At 34.9% G+C, this 24,230-nt stretch overlaps 3 protein-coding genes across 4 annotated transcripts; all 3 read left to right on the plus strand.

Moving 5' to 3' along the window:
• The first annotated feature begins 87 nt into the window (after window positions 1–87).
• LOC118057635 (probable Ufm1-specific protease) lies at window positions 88–5,875 on the plus strand. 2 transcript variants are annotated; one of them, XR_004688991.2, is made up of 13 exons: window positions 88–340; window positions 424–786; window positions 1,420–1,691; window positions 1,890–1,977; window positions 2,109–2,284; window positions 2,951–3,041; window positions 3,522–3,647; window positions 3,784–3,831; window positions 3,913–3,989; window positions 4,650–4,738; window positions 4,876–4,991; window positions 5,149–5,251; window positions 5,450–5,589. XR_004688991.2 is itself a non-coding variant. In XM_035070272.2 (13 exons), exons 1-13 carry the CDS (start codon window positions 145–147, stop codon window positions 5,677–5,679), a joined length of 1,971 nt encoding a protein of 656 aa, XP_034926163.1. In that variant the 5' UTR covers window positions 89–144; the 3' UTR covers window positions 5,680–5,875. The 2 variants fall into 2 exon arrangements, 1 of the variants encoding a protein (XP_034926163.1); XM_035070272.2 differs by having other exon boundaries at window positions 89–340; window positions 4,876–4,987; window positions 5,450–5,875.
• A 1,640-nt stretch (window positions 5,876–7,515) lies between these two features.
• On the plus strand, window positions 7,516–12,534 carry LOC118057634 (MA3 DOMAIN-CONTAINING TRANSLATION REGULATORY FACTOR 1). The gene is made up of 4 exons (XM_035070269.2): window positions 7,516–8,159; window positions 8,301–8,569; window positions 10,011–10,105; window positions 10,328–12,534. The coding sequence occupies exons 2-4, from the start codon at window positions 8,341–8,343 to the stop codon at window positions 12,143–12,145; spliced, it is 2,142 nt and encodes a 713-aa protein (XP_034926160.1). The 5' UTR covers window positions 7,516–8,159; window positions 8,301–8,340; the 3' UTR covers window positions 12,146–12,534.
• A 9,771-nt stretch (window positions 12,535–22,305) lies between these two features.
• LOC118057633 (uncharacterized) lies at window positions 22,306–23,447 on the plus strand. Its single transcript, XM_035070268.2, has one exon. The coding sequence runs from the start codon at window positions 22,326–22,328 to the stop codon at window positions 23,298–23,300; it is 975 nt and encodes a 324-aa protein (XP_034926159.1). The 5' UTR covers window positions 22,306–22,325; the 3' UTR covers window positions 23,301–23,447.
• Window positions 23,448–24,230: the final 783 nt, after the last annotated feature.

Genomic DNA, 24,230 nt, shown 5'->3' on the forward strand with positions numbered 1-24,230 from the left:
TAGCCCATCTTAAAGGCCCAAAACACAACAACCAACGCCCATATGAAAGGCCCAAAACGCAACAACCAAATTTAACAGATCGACTCCCTGTGATATACACAGCATGAGCTTGAAGCATTTTTGAGTTGAGCAGAGATAGAAGAAATGAAAGCAACGGAGAAGGTAACCGATGAGGATACAATAAAAATATTGTGCCCTAGACTAATACTAATAAAAAATGAACCGGGTCTCCAATGGCTTATCGGATCTCCATTTTTCCCTCCTTTCACTATCATTTCCACCTTAAAATCCATTCACACCACCTCCTCCTCTTCCTCTCCAGACTTCATCAAAGAATCAGGTTCTCTCTCTGCATCTATTAAATTTCACAATTTCCTTAACACTGTCTGATTTCCTTTTTATTTAACCATTTTTTTTTCGCAGACGACTTGCGCACGCTGTTGATAAAAGGATTTGACGTAATCGGAGCTTTAGTTGCTGGAGGTTCGAGTTCTGAAGATGGTGAGAAGAATGCTCGAGAGGCGATCGGTTGGGCGAGGAAATTGAGAGAGTTTGTAATTGGTGGTGGAGGAGAGAATTTGGAGAATCGAGAATTGATTGGTGCGGTTGCGGGTTTGAGTGGTGGTGATGTTAAGTTTTTTGTGGAGAGAAATGGAAATGTAACGGCCGTTGATAGTGTTGTTTATGAAGAGAATCAGGAGAATTTTGTTTGGGAGAGAGGCTGTTTGTTTCGATGTAATCTTCCTATTAAAATGCCGGTTTATTTTCCGGTGAAGAACGAGGCTGGTGAGTCTTAACTAGTCGTCGTCATCATCATTGTTATTGTTATTGTTATTGTGCTTTTAAATTTGGAAGTTAAAATTCAAGTATGGGGAATTTATTGGGTGTTAAAAGTTAGTGTTTTTGTTAATTACTTTTGGTATCTCTAGTTAGTTTAGATCTTAAAAATGGTATTAGAAACAAGATTAATGGAGAGTTTGATGTGGAAGTTGGAACCTACTCAAGGAGCTCAAAGTCAATGTGATTGTGTGGACATGGAGGAATGGAGATATGAGAGATTTGAAAAGGACACTGATTAAGAGAAAATTATCCACTTAAGAGGTGCAATAAGGACCAAAAATGCATCCTTGACGAGGAGTGTTTTAATTCTAGCTGATGCTGAAAATATTTTCGGTTAAGGTGGCAAGTGCAAAGGCACACAAATGGTAGGGGTTTAGAGGATCATATAACCCTTGGGGTGGCTTCAGGCAGTTAGAGTTGAACGCTTTGTGAGCTGGGTGAATCGAGTTGTTTCTTTCTCAAACCATGTCCTAGTTATTGGAATCTGTGTTCTTAGTTTCTTCACAAATGTGTATATGATGTTATAAATCGGACACTTTCAGTAATACTCATTTAAAGGGTCCTATTGTTGTATCTCAGATGCAGAAAAGATGTACTTGCGTGCAGCTGAAGCGGTTGCTAGCAGTTTCAAAGACCCATTGGCTACCTACATGGTAGAAAGATTAAGCAAAGACATATCAAGTGTACCTCAACCTGTCATTATCCGTGGTGTGGACTTGGATTTTAACACAGATCTCACAAATATCAAGCTTGTGGATGACAAAGCTGCTCAAGATTCTGATGCAAAAAAATTGACATGCGCACACTTTTGTTTGAAAAGCAAACCTTCCCCGGGATTGATTTCTGTAGAGGTAAAGAAATAGCATTTTAGCTGTTTCTCATGGCATGATTTTCATGTTGGAGATAAAGGGGGTTCTTGAATACTTTTGATTTCTTAGGCAGTTTGTCTGATCTGGCATTGCATTCGTCATGAATTATCACAAATGACCAGCATTCTTTTTTTCCTTTTCTTTTATCCTTTTTTTCTTAATGTATGTTTTTCTGCTTAGAATGCAGATGTAATCCAAGTGAGCTTTCTGTTCAATAGTTCAGGAAAGTCCCCTAAAACTTCAGCACCCCTTGCGGAATATTTTCCAGGTATCAGCTTCAATCTTATATACTTTTTTGTTTATGTTCAATGTATTTGGATGACAATAGTTATAGTCGCAATTTCACAGTGGTTTCATGTCTTAACTCACTGCAATGCAAATTTGACTTTGTGATTTCAGCTTTGGAAGAAGCCAGACTTTTTTTTGTGAATTTTGAGCTGGAAGTGCTCTGCTATGTGGCAAAGGATCTTCTGTTGATGTCTGCAATTTCAAAGTTGATCATCCCTGCTTTAGTTGACCAGTTCAATTCAATGAAAAAGGCAGTCTTGCCCAAACTCTTAGTTCAACACCCACAGGTGAGACATTGTCAATGCATCTTAAAAAACAAACCATACACTTGTGTTATGTGCAAGCTGATGTAAAATAACCAAGCTATATAGTTGTTGAGTTTTAGCAGAGCAAGGGAGAGAGGTACCCATAGAGTAGTTAGTGGTGGTAAAAATTTAGCTTTCGATTGCATAGGTTTCAGAATTTTGCAATAAAGTCAGAGATGTCATGTATAGCTTCCAATCTTCATAAAACTAAGTACAGGTTACATTGAGTTCAAAAAACAGGGTTTTGAAGAGTCCATTTGGTATTGTGGTAGTTATTGTTTTTTTAAGTGTTTTTCGCTTGGAAATCCAATGAAATAACTTTTTTTCATTTTTTAAAATTTATTTTTGACATCAAAACGATTTGAAAAAAAAAAAAATAAATTTAAAAGTGCTTTTAAAATACAAAAACAAACAGGCTTAAAGTAAAATATGCTTCTAAAACAGTAAATTTCTAAAAGACCATTAAGACAAAGCACCATAATATCCATGTGCTTTTGTCTCTACAATTGACCTGAGCAGAATGTCCTTATCATTGTTGCCTTTATCGCCCACTAATTCCAAAGATTCTTGTTACTGATGCAAAAATTACTGTCGCCTATCATGTTCTTTTTTCTCCAATTAAGCAGGAAGTCTTATTTTTCTTTGCAGCTATGTTCATATCACTTTAATCCACCTGGGCTGTTGCATCCTATAACAGTTATCTATGAACTCAATTATGGGGAGACAGAATTGAAACAAGGTAAGCACTAAGTAGTGGCAAAGCCAAACTTTCTGCTGTCTTAAGAGAATTGACCTTCCAAAAAAAAAAGAAAGATTTGTCCTGTCTTTTAGTGGTTGCAGAGGTCGCTATCAACCAAAATTGATCCCTCCTTCCTTTTAGTGGTTTGGAAGTAGCACATACAGAATCTGAAACCATATTGATTGACTTCATTGCATACTCTTTTGTTTTAAACACTTGGATTAGCATGTGAAGCTTGCCTTTTAGCCAGCTTATGCAGCAATATCAGTTCATATGAAGCTCTCATACATGTCAGCATATCTTTCACACGAGTAATTTTTTGGTGTGTTTTTCATGGAGCTATTTTTTAGCAAGTGAATAACTTCAAAGATGAGCCAGGGCAGATTCTATATTGTAGCTTGGTCTACTCTTAGTTTACTGGTTATAATCACATGTGAATCCTGTGTTCTCTCAAGTCACTTGAACTTGCTTTTTGTGCAGTTGAAGTCAGAAGATCCTTACACACGAGACTGGGATTACCTTTTGATCGTCCCCTTCTAAGAATTGCTAATGCTCTTGATTTCTCTATGATGAAGGATGGTTCAGGAAACAACTCTAAACGAAAAGGTAACCATTTAGTTTCAAATAGGAAACATTCTGCATGGTTTGCAGTGGGCGTCTACCTCTCATGTTTTATGTTCCTATTTCTCACTTATTCTGTCTTTTATGTACTAACCTTAACATATTTCTATGATAACATCAGGGCCTTCTTTGCTCAAAGATGTACATATCGGGATTCCAAGTAGCGGGGGTCAGTGCTGCTGCTGTTTATTTTTCTGTTATCCAGCAGTTCCTCAACCCTATTCATACTGAATTCGTACTTTTTATGCAGTCTCAGGAGGCGTTGTCTCTCTGGTTCAAGGTTCTTATGAATACCATCACTATCTTCAAGATGGCTTTGATGATTCAGTAATGAAACTTTCTTTCTCTGGTAGATTTTTGTTTTGAACATTCATCCTATTCTTTAATAGCTGAGGTATATACAGGGGCACTTAAGTTGGTTGTGTGGAAACATTGGTATATTGGGTAAATGATCACAGTCACTCTTCCTGATAGTATGTTTCTTGTTGTGAAAGACTACAACAATTATTGATGAATATTGCAATAGAAGAGAAACCAGAAAGAACACAAGATTTAATGGGGTTTGACAATGTACCTACATCCACAGGAGCGAGGAGCTTTTATTTTTTCACTGTGTCAAAATAGGGTTACAAAGTATGTATTTATAGTAGATCCTAAACCACCCAAGGAATCCTAACCATTAAAGGAGTTTTAATAATTTTTTCTAATACCCCTTTACTATACTGCCCTGCTTCACTTTCTATGAGCTACAAACTACAGCAATTTTAATGCTGCTGCTAATGTGGAACAAGAGCATCTCAAGGCTTTTATATATTTATTTCTTGATCTTGTGTTGGATCAGTTGTGATTTGTTGACTTTTTATGGAATTCCGGAGTCTCTGTGTTTTGGTGTTTATTTACTGCATTGTTAGGAAATTCCTGGCATATATATTAATCATCTTTCACACATTATTCCTAACTGTATCATGTTCATCATGTACTTGATAGGGCTGGGGCTGTGCTTATCGCTCTCTGCAGACTATCATTTCATGGTTCAGACTCCAACACTACACATCCATTGATGTTCCTTCACATAGGTATGAATACCAGGAACATTTTGGAGTTTTTAAGATTACCTTTACCATGTGCTTCAGTTGGCCTAATAGCTGTACTTGATAAAAAAAAGTCTGGTTTCAATATGTGATTCATTCTGATAAACCAGCATTTGTTGTAGGGAAATACAACAAGCACTTGTGGAGATCGGAGATAAAGATCCTTCTTTTATTGGATCACGTGAATGGATTGGTGCTATTGAGTTGAGCTTTGTTTTAGACAAACTTCTGGGCGTACGTATGCATGCCATCCAACTTCAAAACTAACTTTTATAACTGATATTGGGGGTTTTTAGTTGGCATTTGCATATACTGTTGCAAGCGTGATCAGAATTTTTTGAAATGTCAAATTTCTGCCATTGGGTTTTGACAGGATGATTTGCTGTGTTTAACAGGTAAGTTGCAAGATCATAAATGTTAGATCCGGAGCTGAGCTTCCTGAAAAATGTCGAGAGCTGGCCTTGCACTTTGAGAATCAAGGAACACCTATCATGATTGGTAAGTGGATAAAATATATAGATATGGTTTCTCCCAATTATTTTTCTACCGAATGCATCTTCTCTCTATGAAAAGATCGATCCTGCTAAGATGGAACACTTTTCTGCATGGTGTTGTATAGTGTTCCACAAGAAAGTAAAAATATAGAAACTGAATAACCAAAATACTAGTCTCTTACTGTGTTGTACGTAAATGTAGGTGGTGGTGTTCTTGCATACACCCTTCTAGGAGTTGATTACAATGAAGTGAGTGGAGATTGTGCATTTCTAATACTTGATCCTCACTATACTGGCAATGATGATCACAAGAAAATTGTAAATGGTGGATGGTGTGGATGGAAAAAGGCTGTTGATAGCAAGGGAAGGAATTTCTTTTTACATGACAAGTTCTATAATCTTCTGCTGCCGCAGAGGCCCAGCATGGTGTAGTAGGAAACATAGATAGACAAACAATCTGATACTCCCAAGGCTCAACCCCTTTATGTAGAAAGTGAAATCTTTTAGCAATTTTCTTGGCATGAAGAGTGTTATATTTACTAGGGGTTGATATAAGCCACAGGTAAATTTCTCGAGTGTTGAGATTTAAGTTTCGAGCGTGCAGCGAAATCTTTATTTTGTCTCTTCATTTTTTGATTGAATTTGCTTGCGAGGAAATTATTTGAGCTATTTGGTGAGGACAGGGAAATTATTTTCTAATGCAATGTTTGTTGTATAGTATATGGATGATACATTTAAGATCTGAAAAGATAAAAACTTAGGCTCAATTTTGAAGTTCGAACTTTCTAAAAGAAATGCCCTGTTAAAATGGATTTGATTGATTCACCACGACCTTACCTTTAACATCCCTACTTTACAAGGTAATAATGTAATTATTCACAATGATAGTAGGTCCATCTGCAATTAGGATAGTCATGTCACAAGATTACATAACAAGCAGATTTTTATGTATATAAAAGCCATCTGTAATCATTTGAAGTTTTCCCCGACTTTGTCAATAATGTCGTCCATGGGAAATTGAGAAAAAACCAACTTAGTTCCTTTTCTTTTCTAGTTCTTTCCATGACTAACACCCTAGAAACTCTTGAATATGGAATCTTCTTTCTCTTGAATATGGAATCTTCTTTCTAGTGAAAGTATATCAATTTTAAAAAATAAAAAAAATATCATGATGTATTTAAATATAAAAATCATTTTAAAAAAAAATCGCAATTATATTTCTAAACAGGTCCTTGCCGGTATTATTGTACATGAGAAATTGCCGGTATTATTGTACATGAGAAATTGAGCAAAAGCCAACTTAGTTCCTTTTCTTTTCTAGCTCTTTCCATGACTTAACACCCTAGAAACTCTTGAATATGGAAGAGTGAATCTTCTTCCTAGCGTAAGTATACCAGCTTTAAAAATCTCTAACAACCAACATAACAAGTGAGCATGCTCATGAAGGCTCTATTAGTCACTTAAATATAATTCAAGGCCTTGCACCTTCCATCACAAATGGCTCCACCACGTGCACTAGCTAATTAATGTAAACACAAACAACTCTAGCACGAGGAAGGAACATTTCAAAATGATGTGAAATAGAGTAAAGCGAGCACCACTGCCCTCGTATCTCACACGAAATCTTTGTTTTCATACAAAAACCTCATGTTTTCATATGGAAAATCTCTAAATGTCTTTATGCAATGTCTCAAAGAAAACTTTCTCTACCAATAGTCTCAATGAGAGATTTATGTCTCTATTCGAGCATATTCTCCATTTAAACATGCACTAAAAAAAAAAGGTTGCAAGAACAATCTACAAAGCCCAGCAATCAGCCATGAAAAGACCCATAATCCTTCAAAGCTTCCTTCCCCTGACTTCACAAGTATAAAATCTAAGAATCTTTTCATCATTTTCTTCTACCTGTCAACGGACCTGACCTTGCTTGTCTACCGCTCTCCCTTTCATCCCCGTTGGTTTTGCCGCCCTTGTTTAAATATGTAAAAGCATTCCTTTTTCTTTAATTTAAAACATTATCAATTCCAGGAATGTTTCTTTAAATTAAGTGAAATCAAGAAAAAAAGATAAAGCGTAACACGTTGCTTGTGGCAAAAAAGAAAAAAAGAAAAACCCATACAAATATCTCCTCTTCACGCATCCCTTGTTCTCCCCCCGCCCTGTAAGAGCCTTATCCCTCCATCCCCTCCCTCGCCTTAATATTATTTTTCCTTTCCATTTCCACGCGAGAGAGAAAAGGAAAGAATAAGGGAATAGAATAACTTCAAAGGGCTGTTTAGTAATTGAAGTAGCTGGGAAAAACCCTAAAGATGTTCCAACCCTGCCGAGTGGACACAAAAGACAGAACACTCTGTAGAGATAACGCCACGTGGATACCCAAGCGGTAACATACCCAAAAACCCCTGGTGACGTGTAACCGTAATCGTAGCCTCCCTATAAATAACGTACACTTCCTCTTCTCCACCGTCCTCATCCATTTCCTTCCCAGTTCCCACCCTTCTCCCCTCTCCTTAACTAAAGATTGAGACAGGAGAATACCTTACTCTGACTTACTACTTCAATCCAGGATCCACTCGTATCGGACCTTCGTTTCGTTCCATCTCATCTAGGGTTTTACCCTTCTATTCAATTCAATAATCTTGCTTTTTTTCTTCTTCTTCAGGATCCGAATCGGAGGTGCTTCGATTTGGAGATCCGGCTGCTTCTCCTGTCTGTCTTGGCTCGAGATCCGGGCCAAGCACAGAAGTATCGGGTTCGGCTACGGGCTCCGTTTCTTAGATTTAATCTTTTCTCTCTTCAAGTGTTCACACGTTCAATCCTCTGACTTTCTCTCTCTGATAGTGATACTGTCGGTTGTTGTTTTCTTTGAGTGAGTGTTCGGTTACTGAGAAAAGGAGGGAAAGTGAAAGAGAGTGAGCATTTTGATTTTTTTTTTCCTTCAGTTTCTGTTTCTTTTTTATATTTCATGAAATATCTTTTATTCACTCATTTTATGTTATTTAGAAACTAAGAATGTTTACCTTTGTATTTATTTATTTTTATTTAACTTGCAGTTTAGATTTGAGGATTGTATAGAAGTGGACAAGTGTAAAAATGGCGACGAGTGAGGGGTTTCTGACGGATGAGCAGAGGGAAATGTTGAAAACAGCGAGTCAAAATGCAGAGAATGTGTTGTCTTCGTCTCCCAAGGGTTTGTTTCCATCCCCATTGTTCTCTGACCATCACTTAAAAGTTCCTGCTGCGGGGAAATCCGGTACTGCTGGGGTTGCGGTGAGGCATGTCAGGAGATCACACTCGGGGAAGCATGTGCGTGTTAAGAAAGGTGGGTTGCAAATGGAGTCGTTATAATTTGTATGATTACTTGTGAGTAATAGCTTGCTTGATATATGCTTAATGGATGTATAGCTTCCTTTGTTTTGAATATCAATATAAAATTTGAATCGATTTAGCTTTTTATCTTGCTTACATTCATATGGTCATTCTGATGATCTAGTGCAATTGTGCCAATGTATTTTGGGATGAGATGCTTTCGGATTATCTTAAATTTATTTGAGGGATTGAAACTAGATGTATTGGATGGAGGTTAGAACATTGCTTAATTAACTTTATATATTTCAGATAAAATATGCTTGGATAGAAGGTAAGATCAATGGTAGTTAAATGGGATAACTGCGTGATAATATGGAAATTGATTGAAAACCTACAAGCAATGTGCTGCTTTTTTGAGAATGTGTGAAACGACTCCTTGCAGTGTACTTTACTGAACTTAATAATTGTTATCGCATAGTTTAAGCTTGTGGGTCTATGAGAATATTTATTAGAATGTTTAAGGATGAGTATGTTCCTTGTGAACTTTTCCTTTATGATTAAACTTTTTAATGTGTCTTGTGGAGGCCGTTTATCTACATTTAGAAGATATATTATCTTTACATCCGCGATAAGATTTTTTTTGCATCTATTATCTGCTGAAAGCGGTGATAACTGTGTATATGAGCCCACGAAACTCTGGATATTATTGATGATAATAAGCATAATGTATGGCTAAGGAGATTTTCATTTTCTTCTTAGTGCATGATAGTTGTAAGATTAAAGTTATTAAAAGCTGATACATTAATTAATTTGTCCTCATTGCCTACTCTGATCAGCATAGTTTGTGAAATATTTATTCTGGTGATACAATATAACCTTCACAGTGAAAGTGACCTGTGTATAAATTTTAAAGGGAAGTTAAGGGCCATAATACTCAGTTCAATGGTTGAATGCCATCCAACTTTAATCTAATGTAGTATAATGTTTAGTTGTATGTTGATGATGCTGATTGAAGGAATTGAAGAATATCAAATACTACAAATTTGATGATATATACTGGTCTTGTATCTTCATACTGAATGACTGGGACTTTTTGGTTTGAGGGGAGCCTGGCCTGTAGAGGACCAATGGCTCCTTTGGGATTCAGAACACAGAAAAAGTGGTCTACACGTTATTGTGTCTCAATTTGGTGCGCACTATATTGCACTTGATTATAAAGCTCCTTGAACAGCAAGTCCACACCATTTTGACATGCTAATCATTAGTTGGCACTAAATAACCAATCCAATGAAGAGAGAACAAATTAGTGCATATTAGATCAGGTTGCTTACAAACTCCTGCAAGCATGGCCAATAAAGAAAGAATTATTAGTTTGATTGACACTATATTTTATAAGAAAAAGTTCTGGTTATCTTCATGCTGATTAGTGTTTGTCCTCTTTTCGATCATTTCAGATGGTGGTGGTGGCAAGGGAACATGGGGAAAACTGCTTGACACTGATGGTGAATCCCATATTGATCGAAATGATCCTAACTATGATAGTGGAGAGGTAAGTGCTGTTCCTGCAATGTGATTTATTCATCCCGAACTTTTTGAATATATCTTTTTGTGTTTGTTGATGCTCTTGGGTAAATGTATATATGCCTGGTTCTTAGTCTTGTAGTGCTCCTATTTTTGTTCTTTATTGCTTGCTATTCACCTCTGAACTGTTTTGGGTAAATGCTCGTATCATGACTTGTAGATTTCTCCCTTCTATCTTATTATTGAACAGGAGCCGTATCAGCTTGTTGGGGCAACCATCTCAGATCCTTTAGATGACTATAAGAAGGCTGTTGTTTCAATAATAGAGGAGTACTTTAGTACCGGCGATGTGGAAGTGGCTGCATCTGACCTCAGAGAGCTTGGGTCTAGCAATTATCATCTGTACTTTATCAAGCGACTTGTTTCCATGGCCATGGACAGGCATGATAAGGAGAAGGAAATGGCTTCAGTCCTGCTTTCTGCACTGTATGCTGATGTCATCAGCCCATCCCAGATTAGGGATGGGTTTGTCATACTTCTAGAGTCCGCTGATGATCTTGCAGTTGACATACTGGATGCAGTTGACATCCTTGCTTTGTTTGTAGCTCGTGCTGTGGTCGATGATATCCTTCCTCCCGCTTTCCTCACCAGAGCAAAGAAGGCCCTACCAGAATCCTCAAAGGGATTTCAAGTTCTGCAAACTACTGAAAAGAACTATCTTTCAGCCCCACACCATGCAGAACTTGTGGAGAGGAGGTGGGGTGGAAGCACCCACATCACTGTTGAGGAAGTGAAGAAAAAAATCGCTGATCTATTGAGGGAATATGTGGAGAGTGGAGATGCTGTTGAAGCCTGCAGGTGCATAAGGGAGTTAGGAGTTTCTTTCTTTCATCATGAGGTTGTTAAGAGGGCTTTGGTTCTTGCCATGGAGATCCGAACTGCAGAACCACTTATATTGAAGCTGTTGAAGGAAGCTTCTGAAGAAGGCCTCATAAGTTCTAGTCAAATGGCAAAGGGCTTTGCTCGATTGGAAGAGAGCCTTGATGACCTTGCTCTTGACATTCCATCTGCAAAATCTTTGTTTCAATCCCTCGTCCCCAAGGCTATCTCGGAAGGATGGCTTGATGCTTCATTCATGAAATCATCAGGTGAAGATGGACAGGCACAAGCTGAAGATGAGAAAGTAAAGCGGTTTAAGGAAGAGGTTGTGACAATAATTCATGAGTATTTTCTATCAGATGACATCCCTGAATTGATTCGAAGTCTTGAAGATCTTGGAATGCCTGAGTTTAACCCGATTTTCCTGAAAAAGCTCATCACCCTGGCCATGGACAGGAAGAATAGGGAGAAGGAAATGGCATCTGTGCTGCTTTCAGCTCTTCACATTGAGATATTTTCAACTGAAGATATAGTTAATGGATTCATCATGCTTCTTGAATCTGCAGAAGATACAGCGCTGGACATTCTGGATGCTTCAAATGAGCTTGCACTCTTTCTTGCCAGGGCTGTAATTGATGACGTCTTGGTCCCTTTGAATCTAGAGGATATAGGCAGCAAGCTGCAACCAAATTGCAGTGGAAGTGAGACAGTGCGCATGGCTCGATCACTTATTGCTGCCCGTCATGCTGGTGAGAGGCTCTTGAGGTGCTGGGGAGGTGGGACTGGCTGGGCTGTAGAAGATGCAAAGGATAAGATATTGAAGCTACTGGAGGAGTATGAGAGCGGAGGTGTTCTGGGTGAAGCCTGCCAATGTATTCGTGACCTTGGAATGCCCTTCTTTAACCACGAGGTGGTGAAGAAGGCGTTGGTCATGGCAATGGAGAAGAAGAATGACAGGATGCTGGATCTGCTTCAAGTTTGTTTCAATGAAGGCCTGATCACAATCAATCAGATGACCAAAGGCTTCACCCGTATCAAGGATGGGATGGATGATCTGGCTCTCGACATTCCGAATGCAGAGGAGAAATTTAATTTCTACGTGGAGTGTGCTCAGAAGAAGGGGTGGCTGCTATCATCTTTTGGGTCATCCGTCGGAGACGGCTCCTCAAAAGCAGTGGCGGCTACTTGAGAAGAAAAGCGTATCTCCATTTCTCATTCTCATGCATGCTGTTGCCTATATACATCTCTCTGAACTGTGTAATGGTCTCTTATGGTGCTCAGAAGTGGGGATGGATAGGTAGACGCGGGATGTTTTGGATTCCTTCTGATGTTTCTCCTTTTTTGTGCTCATCTGATGGAGATTCTCGTGAGATCCCAGCCAGTGTGTATAAAGTTGGTCCCTTTGTTTTCTTTCCTGACATAGCTTTAGGCGCATCCAAAGAGCATGCTATATCCTGTGACGTTGCTATGCATGCAATCTGATATGGTTAAGTACTCCGGATTATTTTCTTTTATTTCCCAAAAGCCAAGAATTATTATTATAATTTTTTTTACGAACTTTAATTCACTTTTATATTCTATCTTTTGTATATATATGTTAGTTATAATATCATAATAATAACCATTCTGAGGTTAATGCTAATTAGCTTAAGGAGGTTATCTAAACCTCTTTCTGAGAATCATAATTAACAATTAAGGAGGCTAAAGCTGTATGGTAAATTATAATTTCTGTTTAATATTTTAAATAAAATTAAAAGTGTTTTAGGGTTAAAAGTGAAAATTATTTCATAAAGGGCAATAAAACATACTTGAACTTACAATCAAATCCTTTACGGAAAATAGATAACTAATTATTTATTAAATTTAATGTTCAGGATATTATAGAGAATATATTGAAATGATTTTATTTTTAAAAATTGATATTAAAAAAATTATCATAGAAAATAATGATAACTTATTATTACTTTATTCTAAATTTTTTTTTTAATGAACATGTTTAAACTAAATAAATAAATCAAAAAAATCGAATTCCAGAATAAACACACCCAACAGGGTGATAATGAGTTCTTGAGGATAGGATTTTGATATCATTTATATTTGAATCCAAATTCAAAACTATTATTATTCATTATAAAATATAAGTATAGATATGAGATAAACACACCCAACATAGATTGCAGCTGCTTGCTTTAGAGAAGGCAGCTATGATTGATCAAATCTTAGTTCTACCAGACCTATGAACATTTATTTCTAAATAAGATATGTAGCATGAGCTGAGATAACATGTTAATCTGAATTTTAGTGTAAATTTACTATAACTAAATAAGGATTCATCATAAAAAATTATGTGGAATGATCTAATAAATATATTTATGAATCGATATAATATTATAGATTTAAGAAAAGATTTGGTCATTCCAGACTAGAATAAAAGTCTAAAAAAACTATAATTTTTTTTTATCTAATTATTGGATCAAATGATAGTTTATCTTAACTATTGGATCAAATAATAGTCTAAAAAAACTATAATTTTTTATCTAACTGTTGAATCAGATAGAAATTTTTATAAAAGTTTTTGGGGGTTATTTTTTTTCTATAATAACATTTATAGCTTTATATAGAACATTAAATCTTCAGATAATAAAAATCTCATCTTATAGCTCTAGTTTAGGTTAATTTTGTTATTTTTTTAAGAGAGAGAATAAAATTATGAATTTAATATTCAGAATCTTTTTTACTTATTAAATTTTTATGTTTTATATTTGTTTATTTAATTTTAACTTCCGTCTGCATCATTATTTCTCTTACGGCTTACATTTAAACGGTCATTAGAGGTTTCTCGCTACAGTTATCAAAAGAACCCTCACAAGCTGAAGATGTCTATAAGCAGGCATCGGCAACGGGCAACACCTGAACAAGCACATGCAGTATTCTCCAACCTAGGAAATTTCTACTGGCAGCTAAAGAGATATGCTCGTGCTCCGGCAATGTTTACAAGGGCTCTTGAACTTAGCCTGGCCATGCTCCGGCATTCATCAATCCCTGGTCTGGTATTTGTAGCCAAGGGTTCGGTAGGAGAAGGCCAAGTACTGCTTCAACAGAGCCCTCGAGGCAGACTCGTTACTAATTCTAATATAATTGAAAGGTATAATTTAATTGATCGGATTTTAAATTTACTTTTTAAAAATTACCAGTTGAGTCTCATAAATTTTAAGACTACTAGAAACTTGCATGATTATTAACTTTAAGGCCTATAGAATTAGTTAAGATATATACAAGCTAATTCGAACATTCATATTAATCTAAAAAAAAAAAAAAACAAGGTCTATGCCTAGATTGTGTGCAGATTCATCCTTGTGTCGTTGTCTGGATATTAATATTATAATAGGTTGATGATTTAGCTGTTAAAATTGATATCAGTATAATTTCAAATATGATACTGGGTGATTTTGTTGGATAAGTGCTATTGATACGTAAATGTTAAGTAGATTTAATTTGAAAAATAATACCAAGAGATGTAACAAATTCATCGAAAGATATATATATAATTTTAAAGATCAAACCTTATGGATAAAACATGTATGAAAAATAGTGTAGAAAATATCTTATATAGATAGTTTAGTCTATTTACTTGTTTAAGTAATTATAATATAAATAAATGCAAATTACAAGGATTGTATCATATATTCTTAAAGTTTACCTACTTGTTATTTAATGCAAATAGATCGAATATAATCGGTATTTTATAATTCCAACAACATTATTTTAATAAGTTCCAACTAGGAAAACAAACTAAAAAACTCTTAACAAAAAAATTGAACCTATGCTCTTGAATGACCCAAGAAAATTAGAGTAGAAAACTTTAAGAAGAAGGTAGAAGAGGTACTGTTTAATGTGTGAAATATCTTATCTAGATCTATTTTATATTATGTTTTGGAACTAAATTTGATGTAGAATTAGTAATTACTAAAATTAATTATTGTTATTATTCTTTAATTAGCCAAGAACAAAAACAAAATAAATTGGTAAAAATAATTATTTATTAACTAAAAAATTACTTTACATCAAACTCAAGGCTCGGAATCGAAAACCTAGTAACATTACTCGTGTTTTTAAAATAAAAATTTAATAGACTATACATGTGTTTGTTCGGAAAACCAATTTACTCTCATGAAACTTCTTTATCAACGAACTTGTAGTCATAGCCACTCGTACAGAGACATGGATCAACGGCATCTCCATTTGATATGAAAAATAAAAAAAAATATTTTTTTTCTTTTAATTTTATAGTTAGAATAAAAGAGTCAATGAAAAATTAAAATGATTTTTCTATAAAAACAAAAGTGAGCTAAAACATTAAAATATATTTATTTAAAGATTGATTCTTCAATCAATTAATTTTTTTTCAATAGCCTTTTATTTAATATATTAATATCAAATATATTAAAATACAAATAAGTTGTTAAAGTAATTTAATTTTTTAAATGGTTTTTATCATTGAAAATTGAAAATACTCTAAAAGAAAAGGAAAAGAAAAAACAGAAGTAAAAAAACGAAGAATTAAAATGCTCCGAATCTATTAAGAGGAGTTGTGCTATGGTGGCATCAACCATGTTTGATTATTTTTTACCTCTGCAATATCATCTTATTTTTGTCTGGTCAAATCATATCTTCTGTTTGCTAAAAATCAGTTGATGCCTTCATTCAACCTTCATGAATGAAGACCAAATCACCAGTACTCAAGCAATAATCCAATCTTTAGATAAATTAAGAAAAAATAAATTAAGTTATGAAAAAACTTGTACAGTTTCGAAAGAGACGTTGTCGTTGTGTCTTTTCACAACTGATACAACGTCTTTCTTAACTGACACAAGCGCAGACATTTTGCATCTCGCATGCGTCTCCTTTATCTGGATTTCTGTTTTCCCTCTTCTGTTCTCTTCCTCCTCATCATTTCTGCTGGGTTTCGGGTTCCATTAGAAACAGTTAAGTGGGGTTAAGTTCTAACATTTTTAACCTCAAAAAAAAAAAAAAAAGTGGTGTGCATTCATGTCTCCATCCTGGTTCAAGGATCAAAGTTGATGTCTTCAGTTTGCTTTCTTCTCTCTTCTCTGCTACTGGTATTAAGGTTTCTGTTTTCTTTCTGCTTTTTCTGTTCTTTTGTGTTAAGTTTATTATTTCTTTTAATCGATGCGTTGTTTAATTTGCTGTGCTCCAATTGCTCTTCATATTGATTTGGATGATTTGCTTTTAAGATTTTGTGACATCGATCCTGGCATGCATGAGTAGTCTGTTTTAAGGATCTTCGTGACAGAGAAATTTTAACTCACTGCGAAGATCAATAGCAATTGTCTCATGCTGCTGTATATTTTTCTTACCATGCCTCTGATTTCTGACTCTGTTGATCCTTTTCTTTCCTGCCCTATTTGCTTTTTCTGGGTTTAGTTTTTTTTTTTTTTAAAGTTTTGCATGCACCAGTCTATTAGGTTCTTTTTTCCTTTTCTTTTGTAGTTAATTCCTTAATTAATAAGATTGCTTCCTCTTTGGAGATATGTAATTTTTCTTCTGGCCTTGTAGATTTAAGAGTGATTCAGGAGATCTTTGTCTTTGATATTCTTATAGTTATGCTGTTTATAAGGTATACTTTGATTGCTATCAGACGACCATCGACACGAGCTATGTCATTCCAACAAGTCCAATTTCCAAACACCTTGAGTGAATCCAAATTATGTATTGATCTCGGTGGATTTCCAGAATGTGTCATGAGCACCAAAAGAAGTTTCCATGGCTCTTTTCACTCTGAAGGTGATCTTAATGAAAGGACGGCTTCCCAAAGCAAAAGGTTTAGGTATGCTCACCGCAACATTTAATACTCTTACCAATGTTTTTTTTTTTTTTTAACAGAATCATTGATTATTTTGTTAGTGATTCTTTTATTATATTTAACTTGAATTTTTATTTTGTATAAATTTTTTTAGAAAATTCTTTAGAATTTTTAATTAGTTTGTCAGTAATTTTAATATTTTAAAATATTTAGATGTACTTTAATTACATGCATTTTAAATTACATATTTTGTCCTGAACAAATTATTAAATAATAATATTATTAATTAGTCTGTCAGTAATTCCTCAATAACCTGCAACTGAGTTAAAGGACTTTAATCGAACATCACCGACATGAGATGTGAAGAGTTCCCTCCGCCTCTAAAATATATCGATGAATATAAATCGTTGGTGTTTCCATCGGTGATGTGGGATTTGAGAAGTACTCTTCGTCTCTGGAATACACCGACAAACACAAACCATAATCATTGGTGTTTTCATCGGTGATGTGGGATTTGAGAAGTTCTCTTCGCCTTTGGAATACATTGACGAACACAAATCATTGTTGTTTCCATTGATGATGTGGGATTTAAAATTCCGTTCACCTCTATAATACACCGACAAACACAAATTGTCGGTGTTTTCATCGGTGAGTTGCACAGTTAAAGATTGTGTATGTATTCCCTGTCTATCCTTACTGTAAATTCTTAAATTGAAAGTTATACGCACAATACAATAACAATAGTTCACATAACAATTATAAAATAAATAATTCTTTGTATAGAATTTCATCCATAAATATTACATTATAAAAGTTATTATACACTTTCGTGTTCTGATAGTTAGTCAGAATTAACTTCTTTTTTTTCAATTGAATCATCATTAGCTCCATTGCAATCTTAAATCTTGATAATATTATTATCATCTTTATCGACTTGTGTTTGTTTGCTAGAGCTCAAAATAACATTTAACTACATAGTGTCAACATCAACAAGATTATTATCGAGAACGTGAAAATTTGAATTTTCTTCTAAGTCAATCAATGGAGCAACTCGATATAGTTCAACCAACTCACTAACTTGAAAGATATTATCTCCCACACTGTGTCTTCTTTCTCATCCTAAACAACTTCAACACGACCCCTGCATTTTGTTTTTAAAATGGATAACCAATCAACTCTTGAGCGATCCTTTATAAAGGAAGGGGTGTATATGTAATAAATTTAAAGGCATTGTTTGGCGAAACAAAGACATCGTTTATGTTGCGGAGTCTAGTTTTTGAGTTAATTTCAACCAGATCATAATGGGGAACTACTTAAATTTCTCTATTAGTAGTGTTATACCAATAATATTTGAATAAAAACACTCTATTATGCTTGCTATGATATTGCAATTCAACAATCTTTTCTAATTTATCATAATAGTCAACTTCAAACTCACTACAAGTCGATCCCTTAATACAAACACCATTATTACATATCTTTCTCTAATGCATGTATTTTTCAGTATGAAACACATATCCATTGATAAAATACCTGTTATAGCACTTAACTTTTCTTTGACGAGTCAGGCTTAGTAAAAGACAATGAAGCACTAACATATCTTTCCATTTGATAAACTTTGTACATCAAGTACAACAAAGAATAGTAAATGAGAATTCTGTAATGAAATTGAGTGCCATGATAGATAATGAGTTTGTGATAGTACTTACATGCGTTTTAAACAATGTAGAAAATTATTCATCTTGTAATTGAAAGGCTTGGGATTTGATCGGCTGTGAGTCAATATACAGTAAATATTATTGATGTTGCCTACAAGGTTTTTAAAAATATATGAGATTGTGATATTATAATAAATAGATAATTCATATATAACAAAGTTTAAGTAGCATATATATACTTACTAAATAAAAAGTATCAATTCATCGCAGTTAAATAACATATAATTATGTGCTTGCTTGAATTTTATTTCACAAATATTTTTTCCTTGCAACATTTTTAGTTGTGGGTCGTTTAGGATTTGAGAATATTGACAAATTCTCACTCAAAGGCACTCTCCACCATCATCATGTCGTGGAACGCGATTAATTCTCGTTCTTAAGTGAGGCTTGAAGTAGTACAACATAAATGTCAAGATCTTCGCAACATTATAGGCCTTACGTATCGAAGCCTTAATAAGCGTCTTGTTCTTAACCTTTTTTCTTAAAATTGAACAAATATCTTCATGGAATTAAACAAATATTTTCAATTAAGAAAAACAATGAAAATACATTAATAATTATATTGCATCTGCAATATCTAATCTCTTGAATGGATACATCTTTCTATATTGGACTGGGTCTCCAACTTTTATCTCGTACGGTAAATATATGGGTAGATGTTCCATTGGGTCAAAAAATAATGGAGGGAATATCATCTCAAGTTTGCATATTGTCTCGACGATATTTGTTTCAAGCATTTTAATGCGATGTATGTGCAACTTGTTGGAGTATATATCTTGTAAAGAAATGATTGATCTCAATGATTGCATCTTATATCTTCTTTGGCAATAAATCACGATAAGCTAATGGAATGAGCGTTTGCATAAACACATGACAATGATGACTCTTCATTTTATACAATCTTTATTCCTTCATATTAACTACTAGTCTATCAATCGCTTAAGAGTGTTTTCCCGATAGAGATGCCTCGAACATATAAGATGGTAAGATTAATTTTAATGGCATCTATCTGTAATTAATTTGTTATTTATAAATATATTTAACTTGTAATATTTATTTTCTTACAGGCTACGCCTCTTAGAAGTGAGCCGAGCCCAATAGAGCTTTTTGTTGAGACGCATTTGCAGAGTGAAGACCACCATAAAGGGGTGCAACTATTCGTTGACATCTGCAATCAACACTTTGTAGTATGTTCATTCAACTATTTTCTTTCGTAAGTTATTATTTTTTTTAATTGAATTTGATGATTTTTTTATTTATTTTCAGGAGACATATAATAGCCGGTTGAGGAAGAAATAAGGGGACGATCCTTCAACACACTCAAATTTCAATTCGGATTTATGGATGGAGTCAGGATCGTCTGGTGGACCCGAAATAAATCGGGTGCACAGACTCTCCAACACTATAACCGAGAACTTGCGAGCTGACCGTAGTGTACCGTTGGGAGCTCTGAATCGATATCAAACACCCAGTCTCAAGAGTTCGTGACCTTGCAACAACACACGGCTCATCTCACCGAAAAATATGAGCGACTCTTGGTGGATTATAAACAACTCCGTCAAATGATCATAGAAATGAGGTCACAGATAGTTGGTACGTGTGTGCCTGCTTTTTGGCCATATGGTCCCAGGAATGACCAGTCTCCTCCTCCTCTTCCTGCAGCACCGCCATTGTTCTAGTTTAATTCTTATTTGAACAAATAAAATTGTAATGAATATTTGGATTTTATACTATTCAAGTTTATTTTTACATACTTCAATTTTATACAATTTTTTTTTAATTTTTTTTTATTATTCTAAACAATTTTATATTAATTATTTTATATAATTTTAATTAAAAAACATTTTTTAAATTACCGAAGGGAATACTGATGGGCTCACTCCATCAGTGTATTCAAGAGAATTGAAAAAAAATTATAGTATATGTCACTATCATCGATGGAATTAATTTGTTGGTATATTTTCGATGGGTATATTGACCGTCGATATACTTTAGAGAGTTAGAAAAAATTTATTGCATATGCCACTATTACCAATAAAATTAAACTGATGGAATAATTCCGTCGACATGATCCTAGCGGGTAATTTTTTTTAAGCGTGTATTTTCTATCTGTAAAATCATTGATTTTTAATTATTATTTTTACTGATAAAAATGGAATTGCAACAAACAATATACACCGATAGATGAATTTCTTTGGTGAATTAGTCAGTAAAATTTTCACTAATAAAATAATAATCTTACATATATAAAAATAAATTATATTAATAAAACTGTTAAATATTGTTGTATTATAGGAGTAGGTAGAGAGTCGAGACCATTCCATAACGGGGAGTTCCTAGTCATGAGTATCTTCATACAACAATCTTAGTTGCAGCAGATCACAAAAACACCATGGGTTCAATTATGACCCTTTATCTTCTCAATCTAGCTAGGCAAAGACTTCATTATCCCATTAAATATTTGTTTCAATGGACTCTTCACATGATGTTCAAAAGTAGAGAACCATCATGACAAGTCTCGACCTCCGCCGGTGCAACCCCTCAGCTCAAAACAACTTTTAAACGCTCTCACCGATGATGAAGCCTCTCCCAGCAGTGACTAATGAACTTATCAAATGTTGATAATTGTGACCAGCCATTTGAGTGAAGTTGACGACGACCCATACACAAGGAAGACATAAGGGAGGAAAAAACAAAGATTCATAATTTTTCTTATTTTTTTTTTGAAAATTTTAGGTATAAAAAAAAACTAGCCTTCCCTGCGGCGTAGCATGACCATCTAGCTAGTGACTGCTATTTTTCCTGGTTATTCAATGATGGGAGGGGGGAGACTATCCTTGTTTTACCGTTGAAGACCTATATAATACTTTTAAAAAATTAAATAGTTGATATTCTTACAAAGAAGACTTTTTTCTTATGAAATCAATTTTTCAAAAATCTCAATCATTAGATTTAAGGGATTCATTAATGATGGGAGTCATTAATTCTTTCAATATACATGTTAAGGTCTACTAGGTAGGCCCATTTAAATTAAAAAAATCCCCTGCAATCTTTTTCACATCTTGCTGCTCAATCGGAAAACATGCGAAATCCTTTTTCCGTTCATGAACCGCTAGTTAACCAGGGCGGGGCCGTGTATTTTTCCGAGGAGGGCACCAGGCAGGAGCTCATATTGACAGGAATATTGATTGTTGAGCCTAATCTTCCTTTACACGGACATTCCACATCCCTTGTGACTGTGGGCTCCAAATCGGTTGTGAAACTTCCCCTTTTGTTGAGGACATATGTCGTTTTCAGCCACCGCAACTTTTTTATTCCATCTTGCTGCAGGTGGCGCAACCACATTATAACTGTAGCCACCCCCACCCACCCTTGAATATATTTATGATTTTTCCTAATTCTCACAATTGTCAAAAATAATTTTTAAACTTGTTTGAAATATCACAACGTAATTTAATTGATTGTTTTTAAAAATAATTATTTTTAACGTCAATATATTAAAATAAACTAAATATAAAAAAAAAAATCAAAATCTTCAAAAGAATAGCACAAGTTGGTGCACTTTTAGAAATGATATTACTACATTATTATAAAAAAAAAAAAAAAAAAAGGTTGATGGAAGCAAGGAATTTTGAACTTCTTTTTTCACGAATTGGCAACTGGCGAACCGAAAATACCGTGAATTAAGCAATCTTTTTATACTTTTCTATCAACTTTTTTTATAATATTATTAAATTATTATCAACTTTATTTTATATAATGCATATGGATTTTTCTTTTCTTCTGTAATATTTTAGTGAAGCCACGAACAGCCAATAGCTAGCCTCATGAGGTATATTTGCAGTCCAAACAAAAGCCAAACGTCTCTCATCACAACACATCCTGAAACTTATCACAATCATCGAGAAACCTCCCTCTGTCCCTCATACAAAACCACCATCAAGAACTCAAAACCTCAGCCCTCTCCCCCCCTCTCCCACAGCCACAGGAGGCCAATAAAGCTGCAAAACCCTAGTCAATATTTATATATACGAGATATGAACACCACCATTCCAAAACTACCTTTCATTATCAAACCCTTCCTTCTCTCCCTCTTGCTCTCTCTTACTGTCCTCATCTTCATTGCCTTACAAACTCCCCACCACCGCAAAACCACCCCACAACAACCAGACAGTACCATCTCCTCCAAGAGCGGCGGTGGCCTTCGTATCCGGCCGGGGTATTCTTCCTACGATGAATACATTCAGCGACAACTCAACAAAACCCTAAACCCTAAGCTCCGGCAGATATGGACGACACGGGATTGGGAGCGTAAAGTCCGCGTCTTTGCCCAGTTTTTTGAGTCTTTAAAGCGAAGAAACCTCTTGCTTAACAGTTCAAAGGCATTATCGATCGGTGCTCGTGTGGGGCAAGAAGTGGCGGCTCTAAAAAGTATCGGCGTAAACGACTCGATCGGCATCGACTTGGCTCCTTACCCGCCACTTGTAGTGAAAGGAGATTTCCATGCACAGCCTTTCATGAACGGCACTTTTGATTTTGAGTTCTCTAATGTGTTTGATCATGCCTTGTATCCGTGGAAATTTGTTGGGGAGATCGAGCGGACGTTGAAGCCTGGTGGAGTTTGTGCTATACACGTGGCGTTATCAAGACGGGCTGATAAATACTCAGCTAATGATTTGTATAGTGTGGGGCCATTGGTTGAGCTGTTTAAAGACTCCAAGTTGGTGGAGGTTCGGAAGGTTGACGGGTTCGGGCTTGATACTGAGGTGGTCTTTAGGAAAAACAAAAGGAGAAATATTTAAAGATTTGTTTTTTTTTTCTTGATTTTTGTGTTCTTGTTGATTCATTTTTTCAATTGTGTTTCTCTCTTTCTCTTAAGAAACATTTATTTGTGGTTGAATGTACTGGTTGTAATTTTCTTGAGAAGACATTATGATTTTCACATGCAAGTATATTATATTAATTAGTAGATAAATGAAGACAAAAGTATCACAACTAGATGATATATACACACACAAAGAGTAGAAGACGAGAAAGTGATAAATATTATTTTTTAAAATATTTTTTATTTAAAAATATATTAAAAAAATTTATTTTAAATATTATCATATTATAACAATATCTAAAAATATTAAAAATTAATTTAAAAAAAATCAAGATTTTACAAAACTCCTTAGAGCACGCGGACAAACACCCCATTAGTTTAAACATACACAACCAAATGAGCTGTGGTGGTGTGGGTAATCTCTTAATGAATTGAGTTGGTGCAACAATTGAGTTCTTCAACATACACACATGGAATGTTAGCTAGACATCAATGAATCAACCAAGCTGAGGTAGGGCAGTGATGGAGCCACCTAGAAGGACGTATATGATCTATATTTCCACTAGTGTTCGAAATATTAATTATATGAAATTTGGAACAATATTATTTAACGCTTTCACCGAACCAAATAAATTCGATAGACAGATTTGCTGATAAATATAGAAAATGTTGGATATACATGCGAGCCGAATATCCCATATCTATTGATTACGAGTGTAAGAATATATATATATATATATATATATATATTCAAATTCAAATTCAAAACGCAGACTTGTATATATACGAATGAGGGGTGGAGCCAGGGGAGGTTGTAGGGGCCGGAATGCATAGTTTAGGGACAAACCAGCTGAGGAGGAAAAAAACATGAACTTGTGATCCATTTTCATCAACTTGCGCTTGATAT

This window comes from Populus alba, chromosome 15 (genome assembly GCF_005239225.2).
Source record: "Populus alba chromosome 15, ASM523922v2, whole genome shotgun sequence".
Lineage (NCBI taxonomy): Eukaryota > Viridiplantae > Streptophyta > Magnoliopsida > Malpighiales > Salicaceae > Populus > Populus alba.